Source organism: Cydia splendana, chromosome 9 (assembly GCF_910591565.1).
Source record: "Cydia splendana chromosome 9, ilCydSple1.2, whole genome shotgun sequence".
Lineage (NCBI taxonomy): Eukaryota > Metazoa > Arthropoda > Insecta > Lepidoptera > Tortricidae > Cydia > Cydia splendana.
The window spans coordinates 13886041-13905491 of NC_085968.1; the positions used below are offsets into that span (position 1 = coordinate 13886041).

The following is a 19451-nucleotide window of genomic DNA, read 5'->3' on the forward strand; positions in this document are numbered from 1 at the left end:
CGACTCGCGTTTATTTTGGACCATACAGCATGACCCAGTGTTACGGATTTTTTTTGACGTGATAACGTCTTATAATAGGGAATATTAGGCAAAGCTCTGCGTAGGTGGCACCTTTATGGCACATACAGTAAACAAACCACATTGACACATTGCTTACCGCGAAACAAGAAAATCGAAATTTCGTTATCTAATCTCTCTATCACTCTTGCATATTCGAGCGATAAAGAGGCAGATAACTAAATTTCGATTTTCGCGTTTACCGGTCGGCCCTTGTTAACAAACCGCCTTGATACATCAATGTCATATTTTATTGTCTGTGAAAACTTGTCAAAAAACAGTTTAAGGCACAGTATGTATAAGTTAGTCTATGAATTTACTGAGTCGGTAGTGCTGCACTCTGGCGGCAAAACATTGCAGTAATATCCCCTATTATAAATCGATGAACACCGGTAGCATGCACGAAAAAGTGTCACGTTGTGGACGAATCTCCATGGTAACGTTGTGGACAAATCTCCATGGTCACGTTACGTAATGTAATGGTCATGTTTTCTTATGACGTTATCACGCAAAATGACTTTACAGACAACCATATTTTTCACCTTGTTTTCTTCAAGGCGTTGGATCAATTTCCTTTAGGTACATTTCTTATCAAAAAGTTGACTTGTTACGAACCACCAATTTAAATGTTTCATTTTTGTTACAAGCTATTATCGCTAACTCTTTTAATAGTCAACTAATACTCATCGAAACAATTCTAATAAAGCCAAACACAATGAAGTTGCGTTGTTTTATTACAGAGCTCTACATCATCCGATCAGCTCGATGGTACCATTATATTGCATTGACACCCAACTTACATTGGAATGTAAAGTTTCAGCTCAATCGAATAGGGAGAAAGTGGCATCATTAAGCTTGGAAGATTGGATTACAATACAAACATACAGTCAATGGGACAGGTGAAACTAAATAAAAGCGGGCGGAGTAACCTAAAAGCTTCATATCTAAGCTGATTTTTCCATAGTGATGTTACGGCCATTTGGTTCATTGCATTCACATCAGCTTTGTTAAATTAAGCTAGATTACATCAAAATGGCCATTTGGTTCAATAGATTTATTACATTCACATCAGCTTTGTTAACATCGAGCCACTGAAATAGCATCGAGCTGATTTGATGACGGAGACCTAAGGTGGCCGTAGAAACGGAAACTTAAGCAGATACTTAATAAAAATGAAAAAACAACGCAACCTTTTTGATAAAAAATACTTTTTATACATTTTCATGTGTCATCATCCCTCTTTTCTGCGATGATATTAACTGGCATAAATTTAAGGCATAACGGTTTTAAATACAAATTAATATCAATGTGACATTTCAATAACATGCAATCCAAGTGACGTTGGGTGCATAAAATTAACAAGTATGGATGAATTTTAGGCACTAAATAATATATTCTCCTTATCCTTCTGGAACATGCCAAAATTATTGTGTAATTAATTTCTTGAACCAACTATGAGATGCGGTACCCAATATGGACACACGCCGGCAGATTGTTGTGGCATTTGACCGAAAATTTTTCGCAGAAGTATTTTCTGCGAAAAAATCAATGTAAGTAAAAGTGAGAATAATAAGATACCTATTTAATGTTTGTCAAGTATGTACTACTCACTAAAGTACATCAGGACATGTTTATTTACTTATACGAGCATGCTGAAAAGAGATTAAACGAGATTAAGAGAACTGAATAAATTATGATATGGATGTGACTTGGCAATCCAGTTATACATACTATTCCTTTCAATATTAGGGGAGACCGAGGGGTGTTGAAACAATTTTCACATTTTATGACATACACAAAAGTCTAACTGTCAGAATCGTACGAGATTGGTATCATTCGACAGCTTATTTCTTCCACTTTTATGTAAGACCAACAAAAATAGCATGAGTATGAATGCTGGCGAGATATCTAAACTTAAATGTGTCAAGTCATTTTGTTTCAACTCCCCTAATACCGAGGTAAGATGAAACAGGGACCGAGGAGAGTTGAAACAGTTATTTATATCAGAGAAAAAGGGTTGTAAATTAGAAAAAATAAATAATTTAAAACGGGTTTTATTAAAAAATAAAATCAAAATGTAACAATCATCTTATTAAGTAATATCTGCTTAATTTAAACAAGACAAAACCTCTTTTTAAAAATAATCATGAGGTTTCTGCAAATTATGCCTTAAAATTTTAATTAAGATCAGACTTTAACAATATATTTTTAATTATAGCAACAAACTAGTAATCACAAAGCTTTGAATATGTATCTTAGAGACGTATGTTATAATTAAATGACACTTATTAATGTAATGGCACAGCAACCAGTCTTTAATTTTTCATCTTAATAAGTCTTATGCAATAAATGCAAGTCCTAAACTTAGATAATCTCAAATATCAACTTTAATATACTTATAAGAACAAAACAGACAGACATAGAGACAGATAAACAGTTGTGACAAACATAAGACAACTCGCCACCAGTGCAAGCTTCATGAGACCATAGTTTGCATTCCATACATTGGACCCATTTCTCATTGGCTCTACTATTTGCATAGGGTTCAAAACAACAAATGCAGAAGCATTCTTCATCTTCCTCTTCACTTTCATTTTTTTTCTTGTTTTATTGGCCTGTTTTCCACTATTCTTAGCAGCTGCCTTTGACCTTTTGGGTGTTATCTTTTCTTTGAAGTTTGGAGCCTTGACTTTCTTTTTTGCTAACCTAGCTGCTTCAATTGCAGCTTATTTTTAACGGGAGTGTCCGTTAAAACGGCTGATTTCACCTTTCGTCGAATGGTCTGTTTTCCTTTCCTTGGTGGAGCTTTTGGCAAAGGTCTGAGAGTTTCAGGTGAGAAAGGAGTTTCACGACAATCACGCGATGTAGAGTGTACAGGTTGCATATTAGATGACAATTCTGTAGATAGACTCCGTAGGCATGCTTAAACCAAAAAAAGCAAAACAAAAATAAAGTTCACCGTATTAACAAAACAGAAGCCATACAAAATAGAACCGAGGAGAGTTGAAACAGTCTGTTTCAAATCTCCTCAGTAGCAAAAATCCACCCATCCGTTATAAAATCACAACCTAAAACCAAACCACAACTAATAATTTCCACCAATACTATTCATCACAATCCTTAGTCAATGAGCTTTCGAAACATATATAATACATGCCAAAACACTAACACATTATTAAATAGTAGGCAGGGAAAAAAAACGATGAAAACTTACTTTTCATATTTATTTTGACACGTGTGCTAGAACTACGCAACCGCGCGCCGTGAGTCAAGGACGCACACTGAGGGGTCCGCGGGCGGTGGAACGCCGATAAACAGCGCTGTTGCCAGCTCGACAACGGGTATAGATTCCGCGAAATTAACATTGTTTCAACTCACCTCTGTTTCAAAACCCCTCGGTCTCCCCTATTTTGTAAACAAATATTTTATTGTATGACAAATGTATATTTGTTAGCTTAGTTTAGCGTCCCAATGCTGGGCAAAGGCCTCCCCTCCTTTCCTCCATTCAACCCTGTCGTTTGTACGTTCCCGCCAATCCGGATAAAATGCGTCCAAGTCGTCCCGCCATCTCCTTTTTGGTCTGCCTGCACTTCGGCCAGCACCATCTATGGTGTTCCGTGGGTCCCACTCAGTAACTATTTTGGCCCACCTTTCAGGGTTCATGCGGCGGACATGTCCCGCCCAGTCCCATTTAAGCTTAGCGGTCTTGACACCCACATCTACAACTCAAGTTCTGTAGCACAGTTCCGTATTTCTGATTCGATCGGTTCTGCTAACACCTAGTATACTGCGCTCCATCGCTCGCTGGCAGACCTTGAGTTTGGACTTCAGAGCCTCCGTTAATGACCATGTTTGAGCGTCATAGGCAGAATACACATGTCGATGAGTTTGCGCTTGAGACACAGAGGAAGGTCACCCTTCAATAACGCCTTCATGGACCAGAAGCTCTTCCAGGTATTTTCGATACGTCTATTGACTTCTATGGTTTGTCTGTTTTCGAAGGATGCTATCTAGCCTAAGTAAATGTACCCATCAACATACTGTATATCCTGCCCTTCTACCGTGAGCCCATGTCTTGGTCTGTTGGTCATCAACTTAGTTTTCGCTCTGTTCATTGTGAGTCCAACTCCTTGAAGTTCCTCGCAGTGCTGAGATCTTGTAGCATGTGTTGCAGTTGAGACGCCGTATGGGAGAAAAAGACAATGGCTTCCGCAAAACGCAGGTTAGTTAACGGTTTATTACGACACGACAACGACAATAACAAATATAAAAAGTAATATCATAGAAATTAACAAATTTACAGACTAGGGTCGATAGGTACCCGGGTAAATGTGCCTAGCACGCTGCTGGCGTTGCCTCTTTGAACAGCCAGCGAAATATGCTGGACTAAATATGCGCCTGACCTGGGATCGTCGCTTTTTTCTCGGATGCGTTGACCTAACTTTCTTATATTTTTTTTAACGTCAGCGCACCAAGGGCCGCTGGTCTCTATGGCTACTGTAAAAAATTGGTTTAATATTATTTTGTGTTACAGTTTCGGCACCCAGTTCGTTTGTGACCAGGAACTATAGCAACGGTTCCCTAAATCTCCCGGCCGCTGCGACTCTGTTGCAAAATGATGAAAAAGGGACGGTCGTGTTGCTCGGCACCGTGCACTTTAGTAAAAAATCCGTGGAGGATGTATCCCAGGTATAATTTATATTTATTATAGTTTACCTAAAATATTTTTTTACTCGTGGACTATAGCGTGTAGTCGTAGATCATTAAAAATATGACTGTTCAAAAAAGGCTTGCACCCTAGGTCATCATCATCAACTCAACTCAAAAAATGTGGCCCACTAGCTTTAATTTTTGCCATTTATTTTATAATGTTGGATGATCTAAGGAACTTATTTTTTACTTTCTTAGGTGGTGAGAGCCTTGAATCCTAACGGAATTTTGGTGGAGTTGTGCCGTCAAAGAGTATCGTTATTGGAGCTAGACGAAAAAAAATTCATAGAGGATGCCAAAAAATTCGACGCAGCCAAAATGAAGTAAGTATCTATCAATTCACTTTATCTCGTTAATACCTACCTAGTCTACAGCCTTAAATTATTGCCTATAGGCCCCGTGCATGAACTATAGGGGGCAGCATAGGAGCCGTTAGATTTTTGGCGCGAGGCGTATCTAAATGTATCGTTATGCTTCCGATGTGGGCTACAATACAGCTACAAGAAGGCAGAACCTTCTATGCACAAGGAGACGTACTTACGAGAACGGTAGATGGTAGCACTTGCTTTGGCAATGTACATGTGTACATATGTTTCCGATTCAGGCCACAAGATGGCAGGCCCTCCAACGCGCATGGTCCCTATATATTAAAATATATCTACACTTTAATTTAACGTAATAATAAAATTTAGTATGGGCATTTTTATTAAAATTTGTATCTTAAACAGGATAACACATGTTACATATTTGTACTTATTTTTATGGCGCAATAAAGATTAAATAAAAAAATAGTAGGGTAGATACCTACATCATTAAAAACTCTGAAGTTAGTCGTGACATTATACGTAGAAAGTCTGTATTTAGTACGCCGGTATTGGTATCGTCTTGGGTCGTCCCATTCGTTTTTCGTCAAGTTCATAAATTAGTCCTATTCTGCTTTCGTCACTCATTCTACATTGAAAGCCACCGACGATTGCGACGAATGTAGAATGAGTGACTAAAGCAGAATAGGACTAATTTAAGAACTTGACGAAAAACGAATGGGACGACCCAAGACGATAGCAATACCGGCGTACTAAATACAGACTTTCTACGTATAATGTCACGACTAACTTCAGAGTATTGTAGAGATCCCTAAACTAAAGGCCTTAGGTACAATATCTTGCATAAAATAAGGTTCCAAATTAAATAAGAAACCAGCTTAGCTTCTAATCCATATCCATTATATATTATTAATATTATAAAGGCGAAAATGTATCTGTTTGTCTGTCCGTCTGTCTGTCTGTCTGTTACCTCTTCACGCTTAAGCTGCTGAACCGATTTAGTTGAATTTTGGTATCGAGATAGTTTGAGTTCCGGGGAATGACATAGGATAGTTTTTATGTCGGAAATCATCCCTGAAGAGAGTGGAAAGGGGGGTGGAATTGAAAGAGTTAACGAATTGCCTAATAATTGAAGTAAGCAATGCGCGAATTGAATTATTGCTATTAGCATTATCCAGGCGCTATACCTATTTTAGCTGCTGTCACTAATTCCACGCAGACGAAGTCGCGGGCAAAAGCTAGTGTTAAGGCGCTACACGCCGTTTTTGGCCGTAAACTCTTACTTTCTAGAGTATATATCTTCTTAACGGTTCAACAAAAAATTATGAAAAAAATATATATGAATCTACGTTTTATGTACAACATTTGTAACGTTTGACTTTTTTCCTGTGACTTATAATTTTTCGAAAAAAGGAGCATTACGAGAGGCCGTTTTGCGACATATCTGCCTATTTCTACTAAACGGTTTATTCGATTAAAGTTATTTTTAAACTAAAATAAATGTTTTAACCGACACTACAAATGCAACGTAGAATAATGTTAATTAATCTTTTTTTTTTAAGAAATCGAATATTTTTCGACATTTCGTGCGTATGTAGCTCGAAAAAGGCGTGGCCGGCAGTCGTGTGCTAGCTTTGAGACGAGGAGACTGTGTCGCTCGTCGCTCCGTGCCTTCCTTGTATTCTGCATGCTTGCGATCATGGTCTAATAAAACATGGTCTTCTATTCCCAGAGTGACACAGGCCTACGTCACAATAACATGGCCGCTATATATAGCGCTATCGCATATTATCATATAGCGCTGTCGCATGATGACGTAGGCTTGTGTCAGTTAGGTGACCTAGAAAAGACGGGAATGGAGTACCAGGCGGAGTATATTATTATACCATGCTTGGGTGGATTTCAAAATCCAGCGAAAACTTATGGTTCGGTCTTTATAAAAAAAACTAGTAGGTTGTGCGAGTTGCAACTTTTTTATATGTTTTTAAGAACTATTATCTTCATGTTCCTTCAATTACCATCTCCAATAACTTAATAGTTTTTTTTATATAAAATGTTTTATGTGTCTAAAATCATCACCGTCGACCGGAAAAATCTGAACCTTTTTGTTTGCAGTGAAAATTATAGCATACCTATCGTACGATTGCGATTTTTCTTTTACTTATATCTTTTCCATGTTGTTGTTTAACACATGAAAAAATATGCAATAATTCCTTCACCGAGAAAGTACATTTAAAAATATTTAAAATTTTGTCACGAATATTCGTCAACACCGTCATGGTAATGTCAATGTGAGCTTATCTCAGTGTATGAACAACGAAATACCGCTAAAGGTCCTTGCCCTATTTTTCACTTTAGTATAGAATGCCAAAAATGATTTCACTATAAAGTCACATCACTGAATCGTGAGAAATATTACGAACAAATTTGTAAAACGTAGTTTGTCACAACAGAGCATCATCACCGTTATGCTTTGGTTTAAAAAAGTTACAAATGATATATTAGAAATAATTACTGAAATGAATGGCAAACTACATGAAGTTTATTGTGTAGCATAGACATTAACTACTATTATTCGTATTCTAGAAATAAAAACAAGAAACTCTCAAATCGTCATCACCATACCCATCATCACCGGGAAAAAATGACGACCGGTGATGATTTCATGTGTATGGTGATGACGGTTCTCAGAAACTTTTCTAGTTATTTTGCTATAATTCATTATGAAATTAAGCTGTATGTTTGAAAAACGTTCTCTATGTCTTCTAACACTATATAATGTCTACCTTATAAATGTAGAAGAAGATATAACTATTTCTTTCACACTAGAGGATGCTTAGTTTTTAATTAACATTTTGACTGAAGTAGGCAAAATTTAGGTCATTTAGAACTTAGAACATACAAATGTTTTTTTTTTATAATCTAATAATGTAAATCGTGCCACTTAGAGTCTGTAATTGCATGTTAGTCGTGTTAAAACAAAGTATTTAAACAAGCAACATATATTAAGTTTTAAGCGACCATAGGCTACGGTACTGGCTCACTATCGTGATGGCTTTATGTTTTTTGATAATATTATATTAATTGATGTACATATATAATTACAGCAATTAATAATTATACCATTGGGTAGTCACCGGACCCAATACCTAACATTTTGTAACTTATGACATGCATTACAAGTAGGGGTCTTGCAACTTATAAAACACTGATTATATATTAATTTTTAGCTATTAAACAACATATATATGGATTTAAATCATTATAGCTATTTTTAAAGTTAATTAATAAAACAACAAAAATACAAACTTGTGCAATGAATCAAACTTTAAAAAAAAAAGTAATATATCATAAAAATTAAACTCATTGGTAAGCCAGTAATTTTATAATATGACATAAATACCAAGTTATGCAGTAGATAAAAGAAGATGCGGGTTTAAACTGATAATAAGAGTACAATATTGTTAATATGATTTAACATTGAAAAAACCCAAAAAAATTAATGAATACATAAATTGCCTATTTCGGAACATGAATTATTTAAAATTATACAATAAAAATACTTGTTATATATTTATTTATATGAATAAAATGTATTTTTTATAATTTTATAAAAATAATTTATGTAGCTAGTCTTATGTTCAAAACCATGTTATTTGTAATGTTTATGAAAGTTCTAAAGTCTTACAATTAAAAAAAGTTTTTGTTTTTTTAATACGTTTTTAATACATGTGTAAATTAGTTCCCAAATCGTCATTACCGTACATGCAGTGTCATTACCGTCTATAAAAGAGTCATTACCATACCATGGTTGTCATCACCATCTTACGTTTTTATTTTCCGAAAGCGATAACTTCAAATATAAGCCACAAATGATTGTATAAATACCATACATATCCTCAATATACAGCCCCCCATTACTTTACCCAGCTAGAATCGTGTTAAATTAAACATTTAAAAAAATTAATTTTTTGTATGGTGAAATTTTTTGTGCTGAAATCCACCCGCTTGCGATGAGCCCAAGTGCAATAAAATTGGAGTTATTGTGGCCAAAGATTAAATAACTGCAGAAAGTTGATTTGGTTGTGACGCCCTTTAGCGCGCGCAACACGGTGTTTCGCAGCCTATTATGTATTACAAACCTAATGACAATATTCCCACTTATGTTTGACAAAGCTTCATTCGAAATTTATAAAAAATGTTTTCGAACATGCGCCGACATATTATTGCCATTATAATTTAACGTTTTTAATGAAGTTCGATTCCTAAAAAATAATAATTATTATCAACATTGGCAACTTATGTTGTAGGTACCTATATACTATATAGTTTGATTCAGAAACTATTACATTTTTAGGATCGTTACCTATTAAAATAATGTTTTTATTAAGTTTTCTCAAACATGCGTGGAAATATTGTCATTACGTCCCGTCCTGATTTGAACTTTTATAAGTATTTCCACGCATTTTTTGAGAAAAGTAAGTATACATACATATTATTTCAATCGCGATAACATTTACCGGCCTTACGTTCATAAAATATAATTTCTTTGCTATGTGTTTAATATCATACTCGGCAGGCATATAATAGGGATATCCCGGCCATGTGTAAATATTATAAATATTAAATATCTTCTTTCGAGAAATGCTTTTAGGGTTCCGGCTTATGGATTCGTCATGTCTGTCTGTCTGTCTGTCTGTCCGTCCGTATGTCACAGCCGCTTTTTTCCGAAACTATAAGAACTATACTGTTGAAACTTGGTAAGTAGATGTATTCTGTGAACCGCATTAAGATTTTCACATAAAAATAAAAAAAAAACAATAAATTTTGGGGGTTCCCCATACTTAGAACTGAAATGCAAACTTCCACCGAAAATTGGTTTGAACGAGATCTAGTAAGTAGTTTTATTTTAATACGTCATAAATCGTAAACCGCAATTTTATTAGGTATGTTACTTGCTGCTACGGAACCCTTCATGGGCGAGTCCGACTCGCACTTAGCCGCTTTTTTTATCTGATAGTCAGCAAATGAGCCGCCTGATGGGAAGCGGTCATCTGATACTACTTTAATACTGATAATACTTTAAACACTAAAACGTCCATGCGTTATTGATTTAGTGTAATTACGCCACAACAAATTAGCCTTTTGGCTGCACTTGGGCCGAGCACAAGCGTAAACAGTAGCAGTAGGTGCTAGGTACAAAGAAATCACGGAGCGACATTATAACCTCCTCGTTCAAAGCTACCACGATAGGCCCAGCTAGAAAGTCGTGGAGTAACTGACTGCAAATAAATATGGGAGCGATAGCTTGCACTCCGTGGTCCATAGCGGTCAAATGGTCCATGGCGATGGCGTCGCATTCTTACGCCGATAAGGATACGATAAAAGATAATTTTAGATATTAGACAAAACAAAAAACCTATAAGGTAGGTAATAAACACATTAAAAAAAATGTTGGCTAACGGCGTATTGCATAGAGTATCATTCTATGGAACTTGCTAACTATGTAAACAAAAGTTACTAGTAAAATCATTCATTCATCAAGTTTGATTACATAGTTAGCAAGTTTCATAGAATGACACTCTACCAATACGACGGTTATGTCAATTACACAAACGTGCACGGTGCGTAACGGGATGGGTAAGTAATATATATAATAATAATATAATTTTATTTGGCGTATTACGCGGGACGCGAGTCGTATTAACCGTGAAATGTAATTTACGACCTCCACTACATTTAGTGGAGGTCGTAAATGATCTACTCATACTCAAACAACAAAATATCTGCAAACAAAAGAGTATACGAGTATAGCGCCAACTGCGCGCCTCTGGGCTGTATCTTATTCTTTGAACCTCGTGGCGGTGCAGCGATACAAAATTCACGTACGATCGCAGTGAGCGGGGTAAGCGGGTGGTGCGGGTACAGTAGGGCTACCGCCAATACCGAAAATCGTCAATTGCGGGCATTTTTCTCTGTCACTCTAATTACGCCTTCATTGGAGTAAAAGAGTAAGATCCCCGCAATTTGCGAATTTCGGTTTTCGCGGTAGCCCCTCAGAGCGCTTAGCTCCACCCAGACGCTCAAGGGCATTGGGCCTACCAATCGTCTTAAATGTTGGTAACGATGATTATTTTCCTTTAGACAAGCCATGAAGGGGCAGAACGTTGTGTCCGGTATGCTGCACGGCATGTTGCTCAAGACATACGCGGACATAGCGAAGGAGCTGGATGTGGCGCCAGGCGGGGAATTCCGCAGGGCCTACCATGAAGTAGGTACCACGCCTCTTTTTACTTTTTTTTGTTAATCTATATATACATATAATTCAATCCCTATTTCACTTAGTCACCAACGGGTGGACCAATTTCGCAAATAATTTTTTATTGTTTTTGTTATTATCAGGAGAAGGTTCTTATGATAGAAAAAATTAAGACTGCAAAAAAAATTGATACCTACCTACTTAGATATAGGCGAAACGAAGTTTGCCGGGTCATTTAGTTAACTATAATTTGTACACATAAGTATTTCGCCGTCATAATCTTCAACATAGTCGTAGGTAATATCTTTTGAAATTTAAGTAAATTATCTAACCTTGGCTTGGAAAGGACGCGGGAGAACGCATACGAAGCTAGGGTTAATATGTAGGTTTTGACACTTGTTTGACACTGACATATCCGATCTATATCGTTTCCATATCTATTATTTGACGTATCTTAAAGTTCGAATATGGCTGTGACGGTTAAAGTGACGCTTGCAGTGCGTGTGCTGTCGGAGTCGTTGTGGACTTTTCTTGGTCTAACTCTAACGGCTCGGCCACGACATCGAGCGACTTGCGACGGCGGGAGCGATAACCATAGGTTGGAGCGAAAGGTCCGATCGCTGTGTCACGCTCCAACCTATGGTTATCGCTCCCGCCGTCGCAAGTCGCTCGATGTCGTGGCCGAGTCGTAATTAGAGTTGTGGGCCGCCCCTAGTCGAAGCGAGGACCCACTACTTTAAAAAATAAAATAAAAAAACTTTTCAGATGCAGAAAATACCAGGTTGCAAAATGTATCTTGGCGATAGACCCATCCAAATAACGATAGCCAGAGCATTTCAGTCTTTAAGCGTTTTTGAACTCGGTCAAGTGCTATATCATTTGACGTCGTCAAGCCAATCCAAACCGTTAGAGTATGTATCTTTATACCTATCTGATTTTTTACCGACTTCATATCGTAACTATACTGAAACACACCGAATCGGTTAAAAAAAGTGTTTTTTTTTAAGGGTAGTCAACTGTTCGCGCCTACATTTTTAAAATGCTGCCTTTTTCTACTGACAATGTCGCTGTGTCAGAGTATACATAAAACATAGACATAATAAAGAACATTGAATAATGAAAGAGGTTGTAGGTCACAGGCATATGTAGGTATACAGGGTGATCAATCCAAATGGGTCAGTATGGAACTATGGAGAAGTCAGAAACTATGAGAGATAGCGAAATCTGTTCTTAGGAACCATGGCGTCGATTTTAGATTTAATAATAATGACATTCAAACTTTTTTTTGTACTCTCATACATAATCGGGAATCGAACCTGGTCAATATTCTTTATGTAATCACATGTAGTATTTGTTTTTATAATTGATCCTGAAAGTATAAGGGCCAAATTTTGCTATGAAATCTTGTGTACACATTAGACTGAAATGCCCACAATTTAAATAATTTGCAAAATGTTGTCATTAATATGAATCGGTCATTATTATGAATCATTTATCTGAATAGACCACTTAATCTTATCCATCGATATTATGCATACAAACGCATTCGTTCAGCGGGCGTGCCAATTTATTTAAAATTTGAAAATGGAACACTTAAGGCGACGGTAGCGGTGGGTAAAATTTCGGTGTTCTGCCTTTTCGCAGAACTATTTTTGGCGGAATTTCATTTGCCAACCAACATTTCGCCGACGTTTTACTTTGACAACTAACGATTACAAAATTTTTGTATGACAACGTTTCAATTGGTAGAATTATTGTAAAGCAGATTATTATAACGCCTCTAAACTTTTGGGAGACTTATCATTTGTCAAATCTTTCACTTGGTCGAACAACTCTTGGACGAATAACGTTTCGTTGAAGCTACAGTTCGCTTTTCATACATTAGGCAAGTTACAAATAATAAAAAGACACAATACATACCAAAAAATAAAAAATGGCCGAGTTGTTGGACTTTTTATAATGTATATTTTAATATTTGAAGCCAGTGGCAGCGAGCGAGCAAGACCTTCCTGGACAGAGCCGACTTGGATATGGTTAGGTTAGAAGACTAAGGCGGGAGCAGAGCCTTAGTCTTCGAGGTTATTTTTTTTTCAACAACCCAAAAAAACAATAAAACATTGCTGTTTATAGTAAATTTATAAAACATTCGATACATAGGTATACATAACAATAACCAGGCCAGATCGGTACAGTAGCGTGCCTAGGGTTTCGGAGTAAGGCAAGCCGAAAGATATGTTTTCGTAATAAATGTCCAATCTCACTCTTTGGACTCAAATGAATTTGTTAGCGTATCGCGGCGAGTTATCATAGCACACAGGGCATACTAAGTACTACTATAACTACTAGATAGAATTTTACAAACATAGAGGGCCTACCGCGAACACTGAAGTTTGCAACTTTTGCATGCTTCGTTCTCTGTCACTCTAATTATGCCTTAATTGGAGTAAACCTACAATCCTTGTCTTTTGTAAACGGCCGTACAAAATTTTCTCTTAATGCGACTGACTTACCTGAGAATACACAAGTCGGGTGTTGGAAATGATATCCCGTTTTTCTACAAAGTTTAACGATTTTACCTTGTCTTCGTTGAGTAATAGGAACGTGGACGCATCTCATACCGTCACAAGGAACAACTTCATCCATTGTTAACACTTATAAACATCACAACAAACAAACAAATCCACATTCACTACTTAATTGACGACCGGTCTCACCGGTCTGGCCTAGTCGGTAGTGACCCGGGTTCGAATCCTGGTAAGGGCATTTATTTGTATGATGATACAGATATTTGTTCCTGAGTCATGGTTGTTTTCTATGTATTTAAGTATTTATATATTATATATATCGTTGTCTGAGTATCCACAACACAAGCCTTCTTGAGCTTACCGTGGGGCTTAGTCAAATTGTGTAAAAATGTCCTATAATATTTATTTATAAAAAAAAAAAAAAGAAAGAAAAAGAAAATTCAAATTCACTTAAATAAATTGAGCTTTAGTTACTTTGGACTTGACTAAATAATAATACACTTGAAGTAAACGCGTGCCCGTGTGAACTTATGCAGCAACTTCACACCAAAAGCCAGGCTTTAAATCGCCTTATAAAATTGCTATACATACCAACAAATAGTTACATCGTTCTATGGCGTTTGTAGGCTTAAAGGGCCAAGAGCGGGACGAAAAAGCAAGCCCGGTTGCAAGCCGACGAGTGCGAATAGGATAGCTAGAACATAATATGCCTGATTTCTTTCGCGCGGACGAGTCGCCACCACGGCAAAAATTTGCAACACGCTGGCGCCGCGGTCCGCGCGCTTTGGCTTGAATTTAATAATACGGGTTCATTTGGCGCGCGGTTTAAAAATAATCTATATTGATTATTGATCTTATCACTACGTATTTTCGGTAAGGCAAGCCCGGCTTTTGGGCTTGTATGGAAGTACCGCCACTGCATCGGTATTGGCCTGTAAGCTTCATCTCGGTCTCCAAAGCCGCAAAAACTCGCTAGTACTTAGTGCTGGTCTAGCCGTTATTTTTTATGAAGATTTTCAGAGAACAGCACGTACACGCATTATACATATAGACGGAACGAACGGCATAATCATAATCATTTATTCGTCGCAATCCATGGTATTACAGATCTAGGTACAAGACTTTCAGGTATTACTTATACGAGTTACATAACGCTTCCTGTTAATAGGCAATATTTTAAGATAAAAGTTCTATAATATAATACAAGATTACAATTGTCATCAAAATTCATTGACGTACAGAAGTCAAATACGTTTTTAAAATGACGCAAAATGAATACCACCATAATGAAAATTAATCCCAATCAGTAAAAATGAGTCTTTAAATTTTTTTCATTTTAAGCGAGTTTTGAAGGAACATAATACTTAAATTCGACTGTAATCGTATTGTTTTAAGATAGTTTACTGCGGTTTTCAACCATTATGACCCGTAAATAACAGCAAATCAAATTTAAATGAGACGCGAGCTGATATTTATGTACCCTATTTTTTGAAATACAATTTATCTACTGGTATGCTTTCTCGTGTGCGTATATGATTTAATGTAAATATAATTGTCAAAAGCAAGCAAATCAAGCTGTCATTTTCATTTGAAGAAGTATACGTGTGCTCCGGTGCAGCCCCAGCGGGCATCTGACTTGAAGAAGAATTGAGTGATGTCGTCAATGTATGGAAATTGTTCGAAAGTTTACATTTGAGATTGAATTTCTGTGTTGTCTTTGTGAGTAAAAATATAAATCGATAATAAATTGGTAGTTGAATTATCTAGCTTTCAAAATCACACAATAATTCAATTACTGTCAAAGACAAAATTGTTTTGCTTCGTTCTCAAACGGAACTCCATATTTTGATTTTTTGATGCTTTTAGTGTCGATTTGTAGATAATAACAGCAAATTAAAAATATAATGGCATGAAGAGTCGGTACACGGTTTCTTCGTGAACAAATTTACGTGTAATTTAATGCAATTATTAAACATTTATTGAACAAATTATGGTCACAAAGTGAGGTCTAAATCGAAAACGTCATATACCCCGGCCCCTTAATAACTTAAAGGTTGCAATTTATACCTAACATTGTTTACAGAGACTTCGACCAGGTTCGAGTCCCAGTTATGTATGAGAGATTTAAAAAAAATTGAATGCCATTATTATTAAATCTAAAATCGAAGCTATGGTTCCTAAGAACAGATTTCGCTATCTCTCATAGTTTCTGACTTCTCCATACTGACCCATTTGGATTGATTACCCTGTATAGTGTAAAATTACACATATTTACAGCAAGCGCGCATTGGAAAGATACAAGGATAAAGACTTCGTGGCAGCTCAGTTTGAGGAGATCACTCGGGACGTGCCAGCTTTCAAAAAGATATTTCATGTGTTCGTAGACGAACGCGATCGATGTCTAGCCTATTCTTTACAGGAGTGTGTTCGTAATAGTGAGTAAATACATACTCCCTTATTGATAAAACTTTACCGGACTGATTTAGTTAAATTATGTTTTAACCCTTTCTTACAAATACATAAGTCAAAATGATAAATAAGGACAAACGATTATTAGCTAATTGGGGTTTGTAGCGCCTTTATGAATAAAGGGGTAAGTCTTCTCCCATAAACATATTTTGGACTACACTATTTCTCGAAGCCTAATCGTCGGACAGAGTGGTGTAATAAAAAGGGTTAGCCGGTACTTAGAAGTATAGGGAGGGTTGGGGAGAGGTAGGGTATTTGAGGAATAGGTACCAAGAAATTGCGTAGGTACTTACCTAGTCCAAAACGGGTAATGAGGGTGTAAGGATCCTGACCAATCCTAGACCACTTTTCCTGATTTTTTAAAATTATGTTGTGAGAAATAGTGCAGTGCCCTTGTAAAACTGAAATGGCTACTACAAAAAAAAACTTGCGTAGTAAGTCTGGCATTCTTGGTCGTCTATGATATTCTTCGAATGGTCTACCTACGTCATCGGACTCTTAATATTACTCAATTTACAGCGGCTAAGCATGCAAGGGTATTAGCCGTCGTAGGAATGGGCCATGTTGATGGCATTACAAAATACTACGGACGTATGAAGCAGGAGGATATCTTACCACTTCTTCGGTAAGATTTCATTGTAAAATGCTGTTACTCCGCACTTACACACTCGCGCTAGTTGCAAGGCGAATAGCGCGACACTTTTTCTACGTTCACTACCTATTCGCCTTGCAACAAATCGCATTACGCTTTGGATACTTTGCGACTTATAATCGATCAATTGAATCCGTTGAACCTACTTAGTCGGCAATGTATCTAAAATCGCATGCGATTTGTTCCATGGTGAGTAGCTGAGTAGATGTAGATAGTTGATGCCTAACCACTGCGGGGTTATGAAGGTAGGTTGCTGGTAAATTCAATTTGTTAGTAGTGTTACCAGGCAGGAATACCTCTATCCCCAAATAGGAAATGTCGGCTCTCTCTCAGCATGTAGTTAGTAAAACGGTCGTGGTGTCATTTTTAGTTCATCGTAGGATCACGGTCGTACATACTTTGCCATATTTATTTGATGAAATATTTAATAGTATTATAGCCTTTTGAAACATTCATGGCTCCTGTCAATGTCGTTTGTAATAAAATTATTTTTTATATTGATTTGTTACTTACCTACATGTATTTTCAAAGATTGTACGACTGAGATTAATTTTGTTTACTTATTTTCAGTCAATAATTTAATTTCAATGACAACTCGAAAAATATATTTTGTTACGAAAATTTGTAACTGATTTACACAAATGTTAACCTAGACGGTACCCATCTCATAATGAAGGTGAGAACTATTCCTTTTTTTCACGTTTTAATAATAGTATAGAATATCTCCATATATTAAAGGTGGCATCGAAAAATCCAACCAATCAATAGGGAATATTACGCAAAACTCTGGATAGTGGGCGTCACAAGCGCAATCACAGGGCCTACCGCGAAACACGAAAATCGAAAGTTCGGTTACTGCCTCTCTATCACTCTTGCCTATTCGATCGATAGAGAGGCAGATAAAGAAAATTTTGTTTTTCGCGTTTCGCGGTAGGCCCCCTGTAGGTAAACAAACCGCCTTGATGCATCAATGTCATAGTGCCTAATGCCTAGTATGTATAAGTTTACTAAATAAACTAGTGCTGCACTCTGGCGGCAGAACATTGCAGTAATACTCCCTATTTAATGGCGGGCTATATTAGGTTGGTATGTAGGAGTCGCGAGTTCGAGTCTCGCCCGAGACAATGATTATTTTTTTTATTTTCCTTTGTTTATTTCTAAACATTAGGGTACGCAGTTTCTCCAGTCCTTATTTTCAATGAAATGCACCACTGATATAGAGTTGTATGAATTGATTATTGATAGCTAGGTAGGGTAATTCGCCAGTAACTGGCCGGTTTTAGTAATTGGCCACCAAATGACTTCTATTCACCTATAAACAGAGTTCATTTTAGTATAAGGTTTCAATAACTAGCCGCCTCATACTAAAATGAATTCTGTTTATAGGTGAATAGAATTCATTTTTACTTTAGGGTGGCCAGTTACTAAAACCGGCCAGTTACTGGCGAATTACCCTAACTGATACCCAATCCTAATAACAAATTTAATCTTTTCAGGATTCCTCAACCGCCGTTGTATTCTGTATTGTTTTGGAATGGCCTCAAATATACGTTTTATTTTCTGGTGTTTTCATTCTTCTACAGATTGATATTTGGCTAAGTAGGCTCCATTGAGACAGGTTTGTTGAAAATATAAATTGCAGATGTAATTATTTAAGCAAAGTTATTTATAATAAATAATTACAAACAATCATTGAGCAGTTTTTCTACTGTATTTTGTAACGGATATGAGTGTTCAAAAAAAAGACAACCTCATAAATATAAAATAGAGTACCTATGTAAATTAAAGTTGGTCAAGCAGATCTTGTCAGTAGAAAAAGTCGGCAAATTTGAAAAATTTAGGCGCGAAGGGATATCGTCTCATAGAAAATTTGAGTTTCGCGCCTTTTTCTACTGACAAGATTTGCTTGACCATCTATAACGAAAAACATTTACTCAAGCCCGTGGGTTATTCCCACTAGTTACCACCAAGTTCTTACCAGTGGTAACTACTGGGAATTTTTTCCCCACATTTTACCACTGGGTAACTACTGGGAATAAAAATGCCCAGTAGTTACCACCAAGCCGAGTTGGTGGTATAACTAGTGGGATTTTTTTTCCCAGTAGTTACCAGTGGTAAAATGTGGGAAAAAAATTCCCAGTAGTTACCACTGGTTTTTACCTTTTGGTGGGAATTTTTTTCCCAGTAGTTACCACCAAAATATTGTTAGAATTCAATACTAATAAAAACAATATAAATAGTATAGTATAAATGTAGCGTGCTGTAATAAATAATTATGTGTCAGTTAGTGATTCAGTAAACTGCTTTAAAAGTGATCACAAATATTAAAACAGTTTTACCGGTATAAGTGTAAAAACTAAAATAGAAGAGTCTCATTCTAGTTAAGTCGAAATTAACTTATTATCCGGATTAAATTTATCTTATTATTATTAACTGTAAATTGAATTACATATTTA

At 36.5% G+C, this 19451-nt stretch overlaps 1 protein-coding gene across 2 annotated transcripts; it reads left to right on the forward strand.

Moving 5' to 3' along the window:
- The first annotated feature begins 1375 nt into the window (after positions 1-1375).
- On the forward strand, positions 1376-18687 carry LOC134793648 (traB domain-containing protein-like). Of its 2 annotated transcripts, XM_063765285.1 has the most exons (9): positions 1377-1607; positions 4592-4746; positions 4966-5090; positions 11235-11361; positions 12115-12260; positions 16152-16309; positions 16863-16968; positions 17566-17671; positions 18492-18565. In XM_063765285.1, exons 1-8 carry the CDS (start codon positions 1517-1519, stop codon positions 17570-17572), a joined length of 915 nt encoding a protein of 304 aa, XP_063621355.1. In that variant the 5' UTR covers positions 1377-1516; the 3' UTR covers positions 17573-17671; positions 18492-18565. The 2 variants fall into 2 exon arrangements, with proteins under 2 accessions (XP_063621354.1, XP_063621355.1); XM_063765284.1 differs by lacking the exon at positions 17566-17671 and having other exon boundaries at positions 1376-1607; positions 18492-18687.
- The last annotated feature ends 764 nt before the right edge of the window (positions 18688-19451 follow it).

Bases quoted from the DNA above. Each gene is read 5' to 3' on its own strand.
- LOC134793648 (XM_063765284.1), top strand. From the start codon at position 1,517: ATGCGGTACCCAATATGGACACACGCCGGCAGATTGTTGTGGCATTTG. The intron at 1,608-4,591 runs GTAAGTAAAAGT...TTTGTGTTACAG, and splicing joins TTTTCTGCGAAAAAATCAAT to TTTCGGCACCCAGTTCGTTT. The intron at 16,969-18,491 runs GTAAGATTTCAT...TAATCTTTTCAG, and splicing joins GATATCTTACCACTTCTTCG to GATTCCTCAACCGCCGTTGT.